Source organism: Saccopteryx bilineata, chromosome 5 (genome assembly GCF_036850765.1).
Source record: "Saccopteryx bilineata isolate mSacBil1 chromosome 5, mSacBil1_pri_phased_curated, whole genome shotgun sequence".
In the NCBI taxonomy this organism is placed as follows: domain Eukaryota; kingdom Metazoa; phylum Chordata; class Mammalia; order Chiroptera; family Emballonuridae; genus Saccopteryx; species Saccopteryx bilineata.
Window position 1 is genome coordinate 124,771,652 of NC_089494.1, and position 21,944 is coordinate 124,793,595.

Genomic DNA, 21,944 nt, shown 5'->3' on the forward strand with positions numbered 1-21,944 from the left:
CCATTTCTATTATATAGTTTCCCCCCTTCACAGTTGGATGAATTATCTGGTTGTCAGATCCAATCTCCCCAATATATGTGATCATTGAACTGTAAGTCCCCCACAACCTTCCACACACACACACACCAAATATATATATGAATATATATGAAAACGTAACAGCCAGCCTTCTGCGCAGAACAATTTTTTTTTTTTTTTTTTTGCATTGAGAATTCCAAGGCTGTGTTGGGAGCGTGGACGTGTGTGTGCCCTCTCAGTCCCTATTCAGAGAGGGCTTCTTGCAAATTAGCCTTGGCTTTTCTTGTGAACAAATGACTATCTAGTTAGTGTGACCTGAGTTTCAGGGCTCGCCTCCAGTTATCATCTGCAGCAGGAAGGAAAAGGGGCGCTTTCCTGTCCAGCATGGTGTTCAGCCCGCGAACCCTCTGCAAACCCTGAAGCCAAGTCGTGCCCACCTGCTCCCTGCACTTCCTGCTCACTGGACCAGTGATATAAAATATTTAGGGGACCTCATGTGTTTCTGGGGGCTCGAGTCAAGCCCCAAACCCCTTCCTTCAAATCCAAAATTCAGAGAGAAAAGGAAAGAGAGAATTGTTGGAACACCCACCTCCTGCTCCTTGTGGAGGAAACAGACCACATAAATCGGAAGGTGATTAATTCTTTATTGGAAGAAAACAAGAAGTCATCAGTCCTGTCATTATGATAGAAATCTTGATATGTGTACATGATTGTCAAGGCAGAGATCATTTGCTACATAGCCCATTCACAATTTTGCAGAGCTGCAAACCAATGAGGGCTAAACTTCTTGCAGAGTTTATTACATGCATGGAATAAATGCAGTTTCCCTTCTTTGGACAAGCATGTTTTTATGGGGAAATGGAATCAATTGCAGGGCTGGTAATAATAGAAACAGGGACATTCCTCGGTTCGCATCCGAAGCTCTTGGGAAACATGCTCAGTGTTGGGAGAGCTGCAGGAAGGGCTGTGACACTGTGTGGTGACTGACGCCCATTGAGAAATAGTCCCAGATTTGATTCCAGACAGAATGTACCTTTCATGCCTTCCAACCTGAATGTGGGACTAAGATAAATAAAATGTGGCCTCATCTTTGCAAACCAAGCATTTCTCCTGCCATTCGGACAGCACATCACAGCACTCTGAGGGCCAAGCACTCCTGGGAGGGAGAGCACGAACCCCCCCCCCAAACCTGCCGCCCTGTAGCCCCAGCACCCCTGCTCCCAGAGTGCACGCTACCACGGGGCCAGGAACGGCAGTCTGTCCACGTCCAGGTTTTCCTTTGAGAAGTACTTTATCTAGTATTTGGGGCTTTGAGTCCCTGGAGATGTCTTATCGCTATGATTGAAGCCACAAAACTCCTCTTACTTTCTTTTTGTTTCTGTCCATAAGAAAATAAAATCACCTCTAAGTAAAATAATTTGGTAAGTAACCAGAAGACATAATCATCATAGAAGTTTCCCTGGAGACCAAAATGTTAACAACAGATATGGCAAAAGCAGAAGCAGCGGCTTTAGTACAAAGGGTGAATGCAACAGTTTGGACCTGTAGTGTAGAAAAAGATACAGAGAAGCCATTCCACGCTTTGCTTTGTCCACAAAACCAGATCTGGCAGCCACATGCTATGGGTCTGGCTAACAAACGCACAGCCTTTGGGTCTGCAGAAGCTGGGGCCCCAGAGCCGCAAGGTGAGCAGCTCCCGCTGCAGAGGTGGGGAGGGCGGAGTGCCTTCCTGCTGCCGCCGGCCTGGGCTGCATGGGGGGGGGGCCCTCACGGTGGGGCTAGGCTGCTGCGGCCGATTGTGAGGCACAGGGACCATGAAGGTTTGGGCTGCAGGGGGCATGGGCCTCTATCTTCCTCTTTCTCCTGTCTGCTGTCCACAGTAGCTAGCTCATCTATAGACTAGTTTCCTTTAGTCTTCAGATAGTAGGTCTCCACCTTTTAGGAATCTGTTCACCTTTCCTAAACATCTTCAATTCTGAAAACCAAAGGACTGGAATAATCTTTTTTTTCTTTTTTGCAAATGTCAGGTGCACTTGAAGCCCCCAATTAGGACCAAGTGCCTCCCAAATAGTGGTGGATTCACACAGGTAAATACATATATTTTGGAGACACACTAAACAGTGTTTGGTCTGGAATGTGTTCAGGAAAAGGCCAACTGTCAAGTGTGAGAGACAGAAAGGGGGCGTGGTGCTGTTTCAGGAGCTCATGCAAAGGCTTCCTGCACTGGTGGGGTCAGAGGACCTTCACTGTGTTCACCAGAAGTGACTGCGATCCTGGGAAGGAGCGCCTCTCGTTTCTGTCCATGGAAGCAGAAGGAACCACCCTCCCCGGCCCTTGCTTCCCATTCTCATATTCAAAGAAAACCTCAGGGTGCGCTGTGAAAGTCAAACACAATAGGATGTTGCTGGCGGGAGCACAGAGGCAGTAGCCTCAGCTCTGCTCTCTTCAGCCCTGGAGCCATGATGGGTCAGTAGAACGCCTCCAGTGTGAAATCAAGAGTGGTCGAGGCTCTGGGTAGGCCACAGGGCCATAGTGGCCAGGGCCTTACCAATACAGAGTTAGCTCCACTGAGCCATGGTCTTTTCTTTCTGTTTGAGACAGCTCATAAAACATAAACTCCAGTGTGTTAATCAGATTGAGCTCCTTGAAATAGGGTCATCCCCTTTCAGGAGGGGTCTCTTGGGCTCACTCTTTTTGTCTCCAGTGTTCTTGGTCTTTGTTTAAAAGGGTATCTCCCTCTCTCCCCCACAATCCATCCAGGACACACTGGACACCAAGGTAGACAAGTGAACAGGGTGAGATTAGTGCTGGGCGGGTAAACTGAGTCTGAGTGTCATGCTTCCTAAGTGCCAGCTTCTGGCCTGTTTAGCCAAAGGTGTCTTCTTTTGCTCTAAGCCAGTCTACCAAGTCCCTAGGACACTATGCTAAGAGCTAGCTGGAGAGTGGGACCCTCTCAAAGGTCAAGCTCCTCTGCGGGAGAGGGCTGCCCTGTTCCTGTGAGGAGATTTTAGAGGTGACCGAAATCACTGCCATAGTCAAGGATACAAAGCCACACCTGGTTTGGGGGGCATGCTCTCTGCATAGTTTTATTTAGAAAGGGAACATGAAGGGGACATACCCTTTCTATTCTCCTGGGTAGCCAGAGGCAGCAGGAGGCGGTGAAGCTGCCACGAGCAGCCCTGGTGTAGCTATTGGTCCATCTTGGCATCTTCCTTTCTCAAGGGCTTTCATGGTCAGGTGCACTTCCCATGGGCAGGACTTGCCACTCTCAGCTCCAGCGGCCTCTACCCCATCTCAACCCCACACTCCAGACCCAGTGTGCTTGCTGGGTGAGAGCAGGTCTGGGACATTCTCACTGCTCCAGACAAATGCTGGCTTCTCTTGTGGCTTCAAGGGTGAAATGAAGGTCAGGGAAGTGAGGAAGGCACAGATAGGCAACTGAGGGAAAGACCATTCAAGGATGCTATTTCAAATGTGATATTCTTTTTTTTTCTTCTTTTTTTTTTTTAAGGTGAGAGCAGGGGAGATAGTGAGGCAGACTCCTGCATGCACTCTGACCGGAATCTACCCAGCAACCCCGTCTAGGGCAGATGATTGAGTACTGAGCTATTTTTAGTGTCTGAGGCTGGTGTGCTCAGACCAACCGAGCCATCCTAAGCACCACGCTCAAACCAAGCCACTGGTGAAGTGGGGGAGAGAGGGAGAGAAGGGAGAGAGAGGGGGTGGAATAAACAAATGGTTGCTTCTCCTGTGTGCTCTGGGAATCAAACCCAGGACATCCAAATGCTGAGCCAATGCTCTATCCACTGAGCAACTGGCAAGGGCCTCAAATGTAATCTTAAAATGAAAAAAAATCCACTTGCTCTAAGAAGGTGAAGAGAAGGAATAGGGGCTAGGGCTTGGAAGGGAGTAACCCTGTGATGGGATCAGTGGTCGACCCTTAGCCTCAACCACACACACTGGCTTGGTGGTCCACATACAAAATGCTCAGCTACTATTGGTGGAATTTGACAGCAGGAGGCTCCTAGCACTCTGCCACCCACTTGGCAGGTCTGAACAAAAGGCACATTCTGGGTTCTCTTCCCGAGTCGTAATGAAGCATAAATAATACCCACTACCACTGGAAGAAAACTTCTAGCTTTGTATCATTCAGGCTCTCTCAAAATATCAAAAAATTCTTCCACATGGTAGTTATTTTCTCCTCTTCATAAAACAACAAGAAATAATCTAAGTCTGATGGCATAGATAGCGTGGACTTGACTGATGTTAAGTTCAATCTTTGGGCTGAAATCAGCCACCATCCCCTAGCACTATGTGATCGAGACCTGACAGGTCACTGGCCAGGCATGGCCAAGAGCTGGTCCAAACTGCGAAGAGGACCCCTGCAGCAGGGCCCAGCTCTCTGCTGCTCCACACTTTCCAGGCAAGACGTGTTCAAACAACAGAACATGCACCCCATGTAGCAGCTCCAGAAAATAATATAATTGCCAATAACAGAATTTGGCTTCAAATGTTGTTTTCCCAATGCAACTGACTACATATCACACATAGTACAGAGTATAACTCTGCAGGCACACATTATAAGTACCAAATTCAGGCAAATTTTCACCCCCTATGACATCTAATTACTGGTTTTCTTATACAATAGAAACTTCAATGTTCCATTAACCTGGTAATAAGCAACATCCTACTAAACCTCCTGGAGAGATGCCTCCATTTCCTCAGATTCTCTTTACAAATTCATGCTATTGCCCTTCTGAAGGTGGGGAGAGGTTGATGCATATCTAACTCAGCCGATACTTGTTTCTTAACTGGGTCTGTTGTCACTTTATAGTTTTCCAGGCTTTTCACAGATTTTGCAGTCATAGCCTGGTTTTACTCTGGTTACCTGTGTGGCAGATGCCAAGTGGGATTCCTTCGCAGGGGTTGAGTGCCTGTGACGTACGTGGAACACGGTAGACCAGCTGCCTATCTTTCTTAAAGGAGGAAGAATGGAGCTCTGAATCTAATATGTGTGAGTGTGTGTGTGTGTGTGCGCGCGCGCACGTGTGTGTGTGTGTGTGTGTGTGTGTGTGTGTGTGTGTTGGGGAGGCTATCTCTAAATATTTGACCTGGACATAGGCGAAAGTGATGTGCAAGTGTAAGTGATGAAGATAGCTTCATGAACAGGACCTGCCAAGTATGGCCAACTACAGGAACAGGGCATGAGGACAATTGTGATGAAAATCACTGGCCCATCAGCAGACCTCAAGGTCACATAATAGGCTTGAGCTGACTGTGTGGAATGCAGACTCAGTGCTGCCTAGCCATCGAGGGAAGGCTCTTGCAAAGCTGGCATCTGGAGCCCCCTGCTTGCCTCTGTAAGGCAGCATCCTTAACATTTCCTTGAAAACTGCTTTGCTCTGGATTTCACACTGTCCTTGCTCCATCTTGCACACCTAGCCCCCATGTGAGTGAACAACACGGCCCGGTTTGCCCGGGTCATTGCCAGTTTTAGCACTGCAAGTCCTACACCCCAGGAAATCCTTTAGTTCCTGGCAAAGTGGGAGCTTTGGTGATCCTTCCTCCCCATAACAGGTCTTTGGTTTTCAGAGAGCCTTGGTCAGAGGGACAGCTTCAAGTGCTCGCTGGGCCTGAGACAATCTCCGTAGACAATCACCTCTACGGACCACCCCAGATAAATGGATTCTTTTCCAAGGCCATTTCCCTCTTCTCCTCCAGATTATATTCGTACAAGAACAGAGTAAACATGTGCAGAAACAACTTATGTGAGTTGGAGGTCATTTTCAGTGTAACATTAGAAATGCATTTTAAAAAAACAAAAGAAAGAGATTAATTTGGAAACTGCATAGCTGAGCACAGAACCTTTGTGGGTACCCCTCACGGGAAATGAGAGCAGCGTGGAATGTTCACGTTCAACAAAATGTCACCGTGTTCCTTTTGTGAGAGAGGTCCTCAAACACCTGCCTGGCAGGCATCTCCCTCAGAGCAAGTCTAGCCTCTACAGTTCAGCCTGTAGTCTTGGGGAAGCAGGCTTCTTAATTTCTGAACTCTGATGGCAAGAGGCCCCTAGGGTTCTCTGGTTGGTGGGAGGTTTGCTGGAGGAGATGCCAGGAGAGGCGATCTGCAGGTTCCCTCCCAAGGTGGCCCGGAGAGAGGACGGACCTGCCTGCTGGGCTGTCCGCTTAGAGAGCTGCTGCTCCAAAGAAGGGGAAAGAAGAGAAGGAAGAGAAGTAAAGTGCACTCTTCACCTTGGAGACAGATTCTCAATCCTCTTATTAGAAATTTTAAAAATTCACCTTGCAATTCGCCTTGGAGGAAAAAAAAACTCTTAAAGATTAACATAAAACTCTACTACTGACAAGCAAACAAGATAGGCCAAATAACTAAGTATAGATTGCAAAGACATATATCTTAAAAAGCAAAAGAATACCCTAATGCACAATATTTATCAATACTTAAATAATCCAGTTGAAACCTTTTTGTCACTAATGAAAAAACACAACGTAGACAGTAACCTATACTGAGAAGAGCAGAAATGACAGAACTGGGGGGAGGACAAAGAAAATCCATTCCGTTAGAGCTTTGCAAGATTCATATATACAGCACCAGGTCCTATTAAATCAGCTCCCTTGAGTCAATACAGTTTGTGAGAAATGAAACACTTCAGAATTGCAGTATAAAATATGGCCATAAAAAACTTCTGTCTTCCAGTCCTGTGCAGGAAGGCGCACCATGCAAAGTGGGATCCCTCTGGAGTGGCTGTTGGCGCTGGGGCCGCTTGGGAGGCCCTGCGCTGGCTCCGTCTGAGGCCCTGCCCCTTGGCCCCACCTCCAGAGCCAGTCACTTGCTTCCAGAGTGTACTGTCGTCACAGTGGTGGGCCTTGGTCTCCGCTCTGCTCCCACTCCTGAGACCCCCGATGAAGAAGAAACGAAACTACAGAGCGTGGCGGGTGCCAGACCTGCAGGGGACAGTGGACACAAGGGGTCAACACTTCAGAAGGAGACCCCTCTTCCTCCTGCAAGGGTTTGTGTGGAGGCAAACTTCTACAACTGGGTTCTAACTTTTTACCCACTCGCAGGAAAACATTGACAATGTGTCCAGAGTGCTTTCTTCTTAGACCCCATTCTCCCCTCCGTTTTTCACTACCACTGCTCTATATTCGAATAGGACATGGGTTAGCTAACATAATACAATAGGTTCCATTTACTGAGCACTTACTATGTCCTAGGCATCGGACTCTGTGTTAAATACACACCATCATTATGAGAACTGTTTATTTCTTACAACAGCTTTATGAAGTTGTTTAAGAATGAAGGAAAAATGTGACACCCCTTTAGGACCCCTGCTTGGTGTGTGATTTGTACTCCTGGACACACAGCATGTGAAATGGGGTCGTTTCCCTATTTCTGTGTTAACTTAGCAGACCCCTGGCCTGAAAAGCCCATCCTGGACTGCAGTCCGAGGCTTGCTAAGCAGGTGTGTGGCCCCAGAAGATCTGGATGTGGATGAATCCACTGAAGCCAAGCTCCAGTGGTGTGTTTCTCCCCATGAACGTCAAAGTCTTGGAAGATATCTAAAATAAGTGATATGATGGCTTCACTGTCGTAGCCATTGTATGAATCTTCATAGAAATGATCGACTATGGGTTTCCTTTGACCAACGGGTGGAAAGGATCTTCGCTGAACTGTAAATGTGGGTCTAGAGTAGTGTGCCTTTGGGTCAGGGGACACTCATGGAGACTTCTTGGAAAAATTGAAGGGCTGGATATTCCTGGATAAGACTGAAGGATTATTTAGTGATGAAGCAAATGTCCTCCTGAGAGAAATGGAAGAAAATGGGATAGCCAGAATGAAGCCAGGCTCAAGGGTGCTCAATGGCCAGGGAGACAGGGCTGACCAGAAAGGTCAGGGCAACTGCTCAAAAGTGGAGACGAGCCATTGGAATGGCCTGATAAGAGATTAAAATAAATATATAAAGGGGCGTGGGAGAGAGAAATAAGGAGAGTGTAAGTGCACCCTCAATGATATAATATTCAATGCAAAGATAGACAATAAAAATTGTTACTATTTGATTGTAAAACCAATGCATTTTATACAAAACAGCTCCATTTATCATGCTCATCAAAATATATATATGAAAAGTCAATGAGATCAGACTGTCATGAGTCTCTGCCATCCCTTCCTCAACACTTACGAGTGACTCACGGTGACAAGAAAACTGGAGGGCAAGTAGATCAGATAGTGTCTGGGATTTTGCCAGATAGACATGAACTTGAAGCACAGATTCCTCATCTATAAATGGACAACACAGTGCCTAGGATTGTGTTAATACTAAATAAGTATTTTTTGGAATGTAAATTGGTACAGTCACTATAAAAACAATATGGAGGTCCACAAAAAATAAAAATAGAATACCATATGATCCAGCAATACTTCTTCTGAGTTATCTACCTGAAAAAATTGAAAACACTTATTTGTAAAGATATATGTATCCCTATGTTCATTACAACATTATTCACAATAGCCAAGACATAGAAACAATTCAAGTGACCCTCAATGGATGATTAGATGACCCTCAATGGATGATTAGATAAAGAAAATGTGGCACATATATACAATGAAATATGACCAAGCCATATAAAGGATGAAATAGTTCCATTTGAGACAACATGGATGGATCTTGAGGGTGTCTAGCTAAGTGAAATAAGTCAGACAGAAAAAGACAAAACCTGATTGATTTCACTCATATGTGGGATATAAACAGAAAGCAACAAGCAAAACAAATAAACACACAAAAAACAAACTTACAGACACAGATAACAAACAGTACCGTGGTTACCAGAAGGAAAGAGAGTTGAGGGAAGAATGAAGAGGGCAAAGGGGGTCAAATACGAGGTGAAAGAATGAGACCAGGCTTCAGGTGGAGAGCACCCAATAAAAACACAGACGTTGTGTGATAAAGATGTACACTGAAACTTGTATAATGTTATTAGTGTACCTCAACATACTGAAGGCTGTAAATTACAAATCCTTACCCAATATCAAAACTGAAAGTTTTTCTTCTAAAATCAGTAAAAAGACAAGACTACCCACTCTCTCCACTCTTATTCAACACAGTACTGGAAGTCTTAGCCAGAGCCATCAGGCAAGAGAAAGAAATAAAAACACATCCATACCAGGAAAGAAGTAGTAAAGGTATCACTCTTTGAAGGTGACAAGATCCTGTATATAGAAAACCCCAAAGACTCTACCAAAAAAATATTAGAAACAATAAACCAATACAGTAAAGTCATAGGATACAGAATCAATATACAAAAGTCTATTGCTTTCCTACATGCAAACAATGAAACTTCAGAAAATGAACTGAAAAAAACAATTCCTTTTATAATTGCACCAAAATATAATAAAATAAAATAAAATACCTAGGAATAAACTTAATAAAGGATATGAAGGACCTATATACTGAAAACTACAAAGCATTATTAAAAGAAATTGGAAAAGACACAATGAAATGAAAAAATATTTTATGTTCATAGATTGGAAGAATCAACATAGTTCAAATGGCTTATTACCCAAAACAATATACTAATTTAATGCAATCTCCAATAAAATCACAATGTCGTTTTAAAAAAAAGTACAATCATCCCAAACAACTTTCTAAGCACAATAAACAATGTCTGTGGAAAAAAAAGAAATAGAACAAAAGAGATCACCAGATTTGTATGGAAACCATAAAAACCCCCAAATAGACAAAGTAATCCTGAGAAAAAAGAAAGAAGCTGGAGTTATCAGGCTACCTGGCTTCAAATTATACTACACAGCCATGATAATCAAAACAGCATGCTATTGGCAGGAAGACATACAGACCAATGGGACAGAATCGAGAGCCCAGAAATAAAATCACATATGTATGGACAAATAATCATTGACAAAGGAGCCCAAAACATATAATGGAGAAAAGAAAGCCTCTTCAACAAATGGTGCTAGAAAAACTGGAAAGCCACATGAAAAGAATGAAAATTGACTACACCTGTCCCTGTACACAAAACTTAATTCAAAATGGATTAAAGACCTAAATATAAGATCTGAAACAATAAATTACACAGAAGAAAACATAGGTACTAAACTTATGGATCTTAGCCATAGAGAACATTTTACGAAATTGACTCCAAAAGCAAGGGAATTAAAGGCAAAAATAAATGAATTGGACTATATTAAACTAAAAAAGTTTCTGCATAGTAATGGAAACCAGCAATGAAACAAAAAGAGAGCAAACAAAAAGGCAGTCAACCACATGGGAAATGATATTCACAAACAACAGCTCTGATAAGGGGTTAATATCCAAAATATATAAAGGACTCACAAAGCTCAGCAACAAAGAACCAATCAAATTAAAAACTGGGAAGAGAACTTGAACAGACACTTCTTTCATGAAGACATACAACAACAAATAGATATAGTGAAAGATGCTTATCTTCACTAGCTATCAGAGAAATGCAAATCTAAACTACTATGAGCCTGACCTGTGGTGGCACAGTGGATAAAGCATCAACCTGGAATGCTGACATCGGTTAGAAACCCTGGGCTTGCCTGGTCAAGAGGCAACTACAGTACTACGAGTTGCTACTTCCTTCTATTCATCCACCCTTTCTCTTTCTCCTCTCTCTATAATAAATAAACAAGCAAACTACAATGAGATACCACCTCACACCTGTAGATTGGCTGTCATCAACAAGACAGGTGTTGGAGAGGCTGTGGAGAAAAAGGAACCCTCAATCACCGCTGGTGGGAATGTAAACTGGTATAGCCATTATGGAAGGCAGTATGGTGGTTCCGCAAAAAATTGAAAAGAAAACTACCATATGACCCAGGAATCCCTCTACTGGGTATCCAGCCAAAAAACTAAAAAACATTGGTACACAAAGACACATGCAGGCCCATGTTCATGCAGCATTATTATTTACAGTGGCCAAGACATGGAAACAACCAAAGTGTCCCTTCATTGGATGACTGGACAAAGAAGATGTGGTACATATATACTATGGAATACTACTCAGCCATAAGAAATGATGACATATTGCCATTTACCACAACAAGGATGGACCTTGAGAACATTATACTGAGGGAAATAAGTAAATCAGAAAAAGCTAAGAACTGTATTATTTTACACATAGTGGGGTATAAAACTAAGACTCATGGACATAATTAAGTGGGACAAATATACAGTGACAAAAAATGATTTGACTTTGGTTGATGGGCACACAATACAATCAACAGTTTAAGTGCTATAGAAATGTTTACCTGAAACATATGGGGAAAAAAAATGCAACCTGAAACTTGTATAATGTTATTAACCAATGTTACTCCAAAAAACTGATAAAAAAGAAAGTATTTAAAAAAGTTAAATCATGTCCTAGAGTTTTTTGGGAGTATTAAATGGGATGAATTATTGAAAGTGCCTGGCTTACAGCAGGTACTCAGTAAATGATAGTGCCTTCCTCTCTCCCTGATTTCTCCTAAATGCCAGTGGAAAAGTTCTGTTTTTGCTACATACGCACAATCATTTTGGCTGGGCAAACTGAGGCTGCTCGAAACACTTGCATTTGAACTGTCCAGGCTGCTGCCAAGGTGGAGTCTTCTCATATGTCTCACAACGGCGGTGGCATTAAATGCTTGCTGAAATTTAAGAAAGGAAAAAAGTAGACCAAATAATTCCAGTTAATAAAAAAGATGCAGGCTGTCTATTATTTTTCCTGTTACCCTAAGCATTTCAAATGTCTAGAAATGTTCTCATGAAACTCTAGAAAGAAAATTTATATTTTACCTTCTCCCAAACGTACACTAATGTATCTGACCCCTTAATCAAAATATATTTGTAAAGTGAAACTAAGAGACATTGATAAGAGTGTGGTGGTTACGGGGGGAAGGGGGGAATGGGAGAAGGAAAGGGGGAGGGGGAGGGGCACAAAGAAAACAAGATAGAAGGTGACAGGACAATCTGACTTTGGGTGATGGGTATGCAACATAATTGAACGACAAGATAACCTGGACTTGTTATCTTTGAATATATATATCCTGATTTATTGATGTCACCCCATTAAAAAAATAAAATTATTATAAAAAATATATATATATATTTGTAGATAAAAAATACTTTTCTTCTGACATAATAAAGATACAGAATAAATGTAAACCAATTCTCTTTATAATCTAAGAGAAATAACTTTTAGAATAAAAAGGACATTATAATAATATAGTAGCTTAAAATATGACATTTAAAAATAATTTTAACTTTCCTAACTGGTGATTTTTTGCCCTAAATAATAGCATTTCTGCTGACTAAAGGTTGGTGGAATTAATTTTGTTTCTGTATGGTGTCTCACTGTTGGCACTTAATTACCTACACTTATTAGAACACAGGTTTTAGGTACCTAGTCAATGAACACAAAACCTCAATGGTTTACACACATCACATTTTTATCAGACAGTATCAATGATTTCAACTCAGATGTCCTGTTTGTTTCCCTTTCATGTCACATTATTACAAGTCAACCATTCAAAGTTCCAGCAAGGTAGAGAAAACAAGGATTATGTGCCTTGGCTAGTTGGCTTAGTGATAGAGCATTGGACCGGCATGTGGATGTTCCCGGTTCAATTCTTGGTCAGGGTACACAGAAGAGGAGACCATCCATTTCTCCACCTCTCCCCCTTCTCTTTCTTTCTCTCTCTTCTCCTCCTATAGCCATGGCCCAATTGATTCAAGCACATGGGCCCTGGGCGATGAGGATGGCTCCCTGGAGCCTCTGCCTCAGGCACTAAAAATAGCTTGGATGCAAGCATGGCTGCAGATAGGGGTTGCCGGGTAGATCTTGGTTGGGGTGCATGTGGGAGTCTGTCTCTGTATCTCCCCTCCTCTTACTTGGAAAAGAAGGAAAAAAAGAAAATGAGGATTATATAAGATACAGCACATGAATTGGAGCTGGCATACTATTGCTGCTTTTGACTCATAGTGGGGAAAAATTAAATCACAGACTTCATCCATCTCACATCATGATACTCCCTTCAAGTCTTATTGACTTCATCATTATTGGTTAACATTAGCAAAATATTTGGTTGTGGTTCTGGGGATTTTCATCGTAACTCTTAGAAATGAAAAAATGCTCAAACCACACGGCAAGTTTCCATGTGAGTGGTTAAACTCACTGGGAGTTTGATCAACACAAGACTTACTCTCCATTTGCTCTTGGCAAAGTTCTTCCGGATCTGGGCGCTGACAGACTCATGGATGTTTTTGTTGAGAGCTGTGTCACCTGCGATCCTGAAACACAGGCAAAGATGCTTCTTCAGAAGGGTTTCTTGGGGGGGCTCTGACACTGGTCCTACTTTTGCTGGGAAGCCTCATCCTGCCCCTTTCCGGAGACTCCCTGAGAGGCTGGCTTGCCACTGCTCTACCAGGCCACGGGACATCCTCCTGTGGCTGCCGTCTGCCTGTGCACAGTCTGCCTGCGTGCCGTCTGCACCACTGCGCTCCAAGTCCTGCCCCAGTCCTACATGTGGTACTCTCTCTACCCTGGGTTGGCACCTTCGTGGTTGAATTGTTCCTGGCTCCCACTTTTTCCTCTTCTGACCTGCATTTCTGCAATATCCACAATGACAACACCACCTGAATGCAGTTTCCATCCCCGCCCCTTCTTCTCCCTCTTCCTCCCTCCACACCAGCTTTCTACCTATAGCATGTCACCACCACCATCTCAAATGTGTTCCCTGCCTGTTCTGATCACCAGAACCCTCCCAGGGCCTCTTCCCAGCTTCTACCTGCCTAAGGACCCTCTCTCTTTCTTCTCTGTGCCCTCTTTCCCATGGACCAGCTCACATCTGGGGGCCCACAACTCCCTCCTTGTTCTATCTCAGCTGAACTCTTCACCTGTAACCACCCCCTGCCCCCCTTACCCCCCAGCATGCCAGCCCCTTCTCTGTGCTCAGTGAGAGCATTGCCCTAGTCAGCCCTGCTTGGCACACCCACTCCTGAATTTCCCAGATAAGCTCTCATAAATGCCAGGACCACATCCACTTTATATTAAACTGGGCCCCTGATATTACTGGGCCATAGTTCTTGCTTGTTCCTTAGCCTTCTATTAATAAAGAAGAAGGTAGGTATAATCTTTACCTTCTGTCCTTAAGAGTTCCCCTTCATTTTATGACTTCTTTCCTCTGCTCCCCCTTCCCTTCCACCCCACCCCCAGTCTTACACCTCTCTCTTCCCCTCCTCTCTCTCAGCTTACAGCCTCTCTGGTCCTAGTGATCACCTGGAGGTCACTCACAGCCCATTCTTCTCCCACACCTCCCTCCTCGACCTCACATCACTGCCCTCCATGTTCGACCATGGCCGCCCCCACTCAGCCTTCTGGGCATGGACACTCCCGTCTTCCCTTTCCTTTTCAGCAAACTATAACATTCTAGATTGATATATGATGCCCCTAAAATTTCTTGCATCTTGGAGAAGTCACTGGGAAGACAGATGCTGGGGACATGAACCATTCTTTCTGGGTGGAAAGTGTATGAGGACACCTGTTGTCTCAGACCCACAGGGCCCTGGACTCAAAACAGCCTGGATGCCAGACTATGGAGTCTACATGTTTTGAGAAATGAAAGGAAGAAGCTTAGAATTTATTCAAACAAGAAATATAATCCTTGGATAAAAAAATACGTTCCTACCTACCTAGCCTTTTACTTTATTGCTGAAAACATGATTGAGGGACTGGGCATTAAGTCTATGCCAGGCTGGGCCCGAGTTTTGAATACAGTCTGATGTTTCCAGTGAAAGTAGCACCCCCATCCAGATTCCTGCTTTGTCCCAGAGGGCTGAAAATGCTTAGCCAAGAGGACACTCAAAAGGAAGCTGTCATGAACCAGATTTCTACTAGCAACAACTGTCAATCGCCCCCTTACCCAAGAGGCACACAACAAAAAGAAATAAGATCTGAGTGGGCAATCCATCCAAAACCAGAGTAACAGGAGGCTAGGGGGTTGTAGACATCTTTATTAGGTTTTTTCTCCTGGAAAGCTCATGTGAGTATTTCCTCCTGCACTGTTTATAAAGGCCACATCCTCAGAAAAGGACATTCCAAATTGTCTGTGGCCAGCTCTTTCTTGGAAACAGCCGCACAGAGTGGTAGGAAGTATGGAACTCATGGGGCTGAGCACAGCCACAGGGCAGAGCCGCACTCCAAACCAAACAGGCCAGTGAGCAGGCAGGGAGACTCCCTTCTCTGTGGGTGAGCATGGGCCCAGATGAAAGGAAAATGCACACTTCCAATTATTCCATGAATGTTCCGTGCTCACTTCCCACAGCCCAAGAGGCCCCCGCAGCAGGGAGAGAACCAAGCAGGGCACACAGCAGTGGCCCACAGGCCCTGGCTGGGCAGCTACCTTGAACTTGACTGCACAAGCCCTTCCTCCATGGACACCACGATGGAAACACAGCTGCTGCTCCCAGTGAGCCCAGGGGTTACAGTGACAACACGTGAGGCTCAGGGTGCACGGCACAACTAGCTGCAGCGTCATTCATCAGCTGAAGGAGGCACGGGGTTTTAGAAATGGAAGAAACTTCAGTTGTCATTTAGTTGTCCTAGGAATGACAATGCCTCTGATACAGGAGAATGTCGTCATAGATTCATGTACACGCTGTGCGCGTGCACACACACGTTAAGCTATGGAGCCACATTTCATTCAGGTCTCTCCCCTCCCTTGCTTTTCAGTCTTTACCTCTATTCTAACACTGTGGCTGTTATTTACATAACTCACACTTTGCCCTCCTTCACACACAGAGCACCAAACTCATCTCTCCTTGCCTTTTGGTGTTTTTGTGTTTTCTACACGGGCTGCTAAACCTCCATGGCTATACATTTGCATTTTTCTAGCCACTTGTTCAAGACGTCAGGTGTTTCCCAGACTCCTGGGCTGTGTCCTGATTCCAGCTTGGCTGGATGGAGACAGCAGATGGGAGGGGTCTCTGTCAATGCTGACAGGAAAGCTGTGGTGCCACGCTGGCTGGCCCCCAGGTCCCGAAGGTGGGCACACTGCCGCTGGCTGGCCCCCAGGTCCCGAAGGTGGGCACACTGCCGCTGCCATGGACCCCTGGGTCACCGATGCCCAGGACCATCTCTTTGGTTTGCTTTTTACTGAAACTGGATACTGAGGTTTAGAACAATCCAAACCAGATGAATGAACCCACCAAGGTGCTTCCCTATAACCAGGAATGGGTTCCCACACGCCACTTGCCAGTCCTTACTCTTTGGCCACCAGCCAGCTAGTTCCTTCCCATGTGTCACCAAGAGCCAGGCAAAGCCCCGGCAAGGGGCTCAGGAAATAGCTGGTAAGATGGGCTGACTGCCCTCCAGGAGGAGCCCTCTCCTGTCTGCAGTGGTCTGTTTGAAGGCTGAGGGAAGGCCCCTGTGACTTCCAGAGGCCTCTCCTGGCCCCAACAGGCCTGATTAAGCTGGAGGAGCAAGTGCAGAAGGACAGACTCTGCCCTGTGGACAGAGCTGGTGTGCTGAGCTGACCGGCTGCAGAGCGTGCTGCTGGCGGACTGCGCATCACTGGACAGTCCCTCTGCCACCAGCCAGCTCTCAGCCGAATCCACCTTCTTCACTCAGGGAAGATTATGTATAAAAACAACAACAACAACAACAACAGGTATATCACACAGCCCAGTAAGTGGGGGTGTTTCAATGATGCTTAAGTCAAATGCACTCTTTTTTTTTTTTTTTTTACAGAGACAGAGTCAGAGAGAAGGATAGACAGGGACAGACAGACAGGAACAGAGAGAGATGAGAAGCATCAATCATTAGTTTTTTGTTGCAGCACCTTAGTTGTTCATTGATTGCTTTCTCATATGTGCCTTGACTGTGGGGCTATAGCAGACCTAGCGCCTCCCTGCTCGAGCCAGCGACCTTGGGCTCAAGCTGGTGAGCCTTGTTCAAACCTCGCTCAAACTGGCGACCTCGGGGCCTTGAACCTGGGTCCTCCGCATCCCAGTCTCACGCTCTATCCATTGTACCACCGCCTGGTCAGGTTCAAATGAACTCTTTTTTAAAAAAATCATCCTCCGATGATGGACTCTTAGAAATTTTGAAACAAATAGTAAAAATTATAAAACACTAGAGGAAAAAACACCTCTGAAGAAAGCATTTAATTGTTCAGCTCTCATGCTATACGTCTCAATGGGACCCAGGCCGATGACTTAGGTCTTCATCTCTTGCTCGACCTCTTCCTGAGCTCCAGGCTCACTCAGCACGGCACACACCACAGCCCTCCATCCAGACCACCCTCGTTTTCTCACACAAGCCTGCTCGCTCTCCTAGCACAGGCATCCTCCCAGTCCCAGAACTGAAAACTCAGCAATACCCTTAGGCCCTCCCACCCCACCCACCAGTGCTTTCCTCCATCTGCAGATTCCCCACCATCTGCTGATTCCCCGCCATGGACGTGAGTGTCTCTAGTGGTCTTCTCCATCCCTGTCCACCCTGTGGTGCCGGGCAGGCCGCGTTCACTCTCCTCTGGGCCAGCCTTCTCTCCGCCTCCTGTCTGCAGGGTTCTGCCCCTCTCCTGTGCCCCATCTCCACAAACTGTCTTCTACCAGGCAGCCAGGCTGAGCTTGCTGAAATGCAAATCTGACCACCCTGCTTAAAACCTGCCAGGGGCCCCTGCCGTCCAAATGGAAAAGTACACATTCTTTAGTACAACCTTAAAATAACAGCGATTTGTATAGATTGGAGATTTATTAGGTAGTAGTTACTCTTCTTGTATGTATTATCTCATCAAATCCTTAGAAAAGCCCTGTAGGCTGCTGTTACTTATGATCTCAATTCTACAGGGGAGGCCCCAAGGATTAAGGAGCTTGCCCACCAAGCCCTCCTCAGTAACCGTGGTGAGACCAGGACTTGAACTCAAGACTGCACTAGGGCTCAGAACCCTAGGTCTGTCCCCCTATCCACTCTCATCTCCTGCCTCGCTCTTTGTCTCCCCGACCCCAGGAATACCTGGTGCTGTGGTGCGAGCGATGAGTGTGCAGTGAGCAGTGGAAGCCCCTAGGCCTGGCCTGGGTCACTCACCTGGCCTGGAGCCCCCTCCTTATCCTGGGAGGCCTAGTGAACGAGTTCTCATAGCCTAAAGCTCAGCATTCTTGTAAGGTCCCTCTTCTTTCTGCTGAGGGTCACCCTGTCCTTCTGCCAGGCTCCTCAGTTAAAATGAGCTTTCCTTTCTTTGGTTTTTCAAAAGTGACTGGTGAAGGAAAAACTGGGTTTTAACCGGCCACCCGTGTGCCTTCCACAGACTGAGGCTGGATCAGTGAACAGGTACTAGGAAGCAAATCACTTTCTTTCTTTTGAGGTCATTTTCCTCCTTTATAAGATAATCCCAAAAGTCTCATTACATAGCCTGTCTAGTGGTGGCACAGTGGATAGAGTGTAGACCTGGAATGCTGAGGTCCCAGGCTTGAAACCCCGAGGTCACCAGCTTGAGCATGGGCTCACCAGCCTGAGCATGGGGTCGCTAGCCTAAGCATGGAATCAGAGACAGGACCCCACGGTCATTGGCTTGAGCCTGAAGGTTGCTGCCGTGAAGCCCAAGGTCACTGGCTAGAGCAAGGGGTCACTGGTTCGGCTGAGGACCCCCAGTCAAGGCACATATGAGAAAGCAACAATGAATAACTAAGGAGCCGCAACTATGAGTTGATGCTTCTCATCTCTCTCTCTTCTTGTCTTCTTGTCTCCCTCTTTCTCTCTTTCTCTCGCTAAAAAAAAAAAAAAAAAAAAAAAAAAAAGTGTCATACATATAAGATAAATGAGTACTGGGGATGTAATGTACAACATGATGACTATGGTTAACACCACTGTATGGTATATCCTAAAGGTTTTCATGACAAGGAAAAAAGATGATTTTTGTTAAGGTGACAGATGTTAACTGAGCACACTGTGGCAATCATTTCACAACAGATACGTATGATAAGCCATTCTGCTGTATACTTTAAACTTACACCGTTTTGTATGTCAATTATATCTTAATAAAACTGGGAACAAAAAGTTTTACAGATTCAAAGACCCACTGTTTATAAAGTAAGAAAACTTTATTATCTTTATAGTCACATACTTTGACCTACTGTCCAAAGTGATTTACTAAAAAATAAAAGTCAAGATGATATATAATCAAAACTGTCTCCTTATTCAGAAAATTACTATCCTCCCCCTCCCCAGCCTATCCCCCCCTCCCCCTGGACATCTCTCTAGGTGAAGGGTCATGCAGTTCTGGTGGCAAACAGTTCTGCTTTTGCCACCAGCTGGCTGTATTGTCTTGGCTAAGTTATTTCATCTTTCTAAATCCATCTCCTTATCTTTGACATGAAGATATGGCCTACTTTACAGGGTTATTATAAAGAAATGAAATGAGATGTTATTTTCATGTAATTAATACAGTGCCTGGAACATAATAGGTTCTCATTAAATGACAGCAGTTATGATAAATTAAAATACTGGGAAACTGGGTCATGGCACTACCCTAAACAGGTCCTGGTCCTCTCTGGGGGGTTAATCAGCAGATGAGACTGTGGAGGAAATGCTACAGAAGATGGTGGAATAAACAAGGGGACAGTTTTCTAGAGTGTTTTCTAGGGGAAATTTCTCTGGCACTGAAGGTCCTGTCCGTTTATTTTCATTAAATTACATATTTTACTACTGGCTTTTGTTTCAAAATGGATGTTCACGGTGCTTTAGTAGTAATAGCAATGAAGCATTTACTATATACACTAGAAATTGTGCCAAACCCTTCATATGCATTATCTCAGTTATTTTTTATGCCAACCCTGTAAACAAGGTATCAGTATTCTCATTTTAAAGATGAGAAAATCAGGGCTCAGAGAAGTTAAGTATATATAAACCCAAAGTCACAGCTAGCTGATAGTGGAAGTGGGTTAGGATCTAGTAAGTGGCACAAAAACAAGGTAGCCTCAAGGACACGGCTAGAAGTGTGCACAGACTGCCTAAACGATCAACTAATCCCTCTGGAGTTGAAAAGACACTAACCAGAGAAGCATCTTAAAAGGAAAAAAAATATATAACTCAATTCATTCAACTACTGAGTAATAACTTCAAAAAATAAAATGTCTATCTTAGTGCCTTGTTGGTACTTACCTTCAATAAAAATGACCCTAAAAAAATCATGTAAAGTGACAAAGCTCCAGCTATCTTTTGCACATTTAAGTTGTCACTAGTGCACTCAGAAGACTGAGCTTGAGGGAACAAAAGATTTTAAGTGTTGGCATCTGGGGAGGATTAAGGCCACTAGCCAGAGAGAAATGCAGTCATTACTGTGGCTTTCATAATTAGTGATAGCCAATGAGATGTGTACCTGGGAAGGCAACAGACACATGGCCTCTCTAGGAGGTGATCTTTCTTACCATGGGTGCCGGGCTGCCTGCTCGCAAGTGTATCTTTTATTTGGATCTTTCTCCATCAGATTTCGGATGAAGTCTTTTGCTGTTCAGAAAGAAAGCACAAGGAAGGAATCAGTCTGGGGATTGAGATATGACACCAGCGGCTCCCTGAGAGTGTCGGGTGCTGCATGAGAATTACGAGACCCTTCACAGACCTTGTGGTACCCTGGACACGTGGTGCCCTGGACACGTGGTACCTGTGACACATGGTGCCCTGGACACGTGGTACCCTGGACATGCAGTACCTGGACACATGGTGCCCTGGACACGCAGTACCCTGGACACGTGGTACCTGGGACATGTGGTACAGGGACACATGGTTCCTGGACACGTGGTACCCAGGACACATGGTTCCTGGACACGTGGTACCCGGGATATAAGGTACCAGTATCTGGGGAAAAGGGAAGCCAGGTTTGGGGCTCTGAATGTTGACCTGCCAGTGAAAAAACAGCCAAGCCAGGCCTGGGACCCTGCCTCTCCACTCAACGTCCCTTCCCTCTAAAAGTCAGAGACACTTTTAGTTCAGAGATGAAATATCTGTCACCATGAACTTTTTGTTCCACTCCTGCCACAGGGAGATGTTTTGTTGATGTCCTCTCCATGTTTTAGAATGATGACACAGATTCAACAAAACTCCTGGAGCACCTGCGAAGCTCTCAGATCAGGTGATGCAGTGAAATGTTCCCTTGTGAGAAGTGGGGAGTGTTTGGAGGCCCGGGGATGAGGTGCGACCCAACAGCAGGACACTGACCACATGTAAGACCAGGTCACAGAACCAGATCACACCTGTGGGCCAGGTCGGGAATCTGCAGCTTCACAGGGTCTGGCAGCACATTGCCCACAGGCCTGGGATTCTGGGAGAAGGCCATGCCCTTCCCAAGTCCGAAGGAAAATATTCCCCACCTGGCTCTTTCTTGCAAGCCCTAGAGCAGGGGTCCCCAAACTTTTTACACAGGGGGCCAGTTCACTGTCCCTCAGACCATTGGAGGGCCAGACTATAAAAAAAAACTATGAACAAATCCCTATGCACACTGCACATATCTTATTTTAAAGTAAAAAAACAAAACGGGAACAAATATAACATTTAAAATAAAGAACAAGTAAATTTAAATCAACAAACTGATTAGTATTTCAATGGGAACTATGCTCCTGTCACTGACCAATGAAAGAGGTGCTCCTTCCGGAAGTGCGGTGGGGGCCGGATAAATGGCCTCAGGGGGCCACATGTGGCCCGCGGGGCCGTAGTTTGGGGACCCCTGCCCTAGAGAACTGTACTCCCAGTTTTAGAGAATTGAGGAAGAGAGCAGGATGTTTCCAGCGAGGGGGAGAGGAACACAAATAATACAATGCAATATTTGCATCAGTGAGCACAAAGCTCTATTTTATCTGTTATTTGATTTGATTCTTACCACTGTCCTTGATAGGAAGGACTATT

The 21,944-nt window shown here is 45.0% G+C and overlaps 1 protein-coding gene across 3 annotated transcripts in view; it reads right to left on the reverse strand.

The window, feature by feature from the left end:
- Positions 1-642: 642 nt before the first annotated feature.
- Positions 643-21,944, reverse strand: part of CAMK1D (calcium/calmodulin dependent protein kinase ID) — a 537,115-nt gene continuing 515,813 nt past the window's right edge. For 2 of the 3 annotated variants that reach the window (XM_066278885.1, XM_066278886.1), the window contains exons 8-11: positions 20,474-20,552; positions 13,252-13,339; positions 11,580-11,697; positions 643-6,980 (exon numbers count right to left, since the gene is read on the reverse strand). In XM_066278885.1, the coding sequence (XP_066134982.1) occupies positions 6,862-6,980; positions 11,580-11,697; positions 13,252-13,339; positions 20,474-20,552 (404 nt within the window). In that variant the 3' untranslated portion in view covers positions 643-6,861. The remainder of the gene's footprint in view (positions 6,981-11,579; positions 11,698-13,251; positions 13,340-20,473; positions 20,553-21,944) is intronic. The other variant, XM_066278887.1, reaches the window with a different exon arrangement.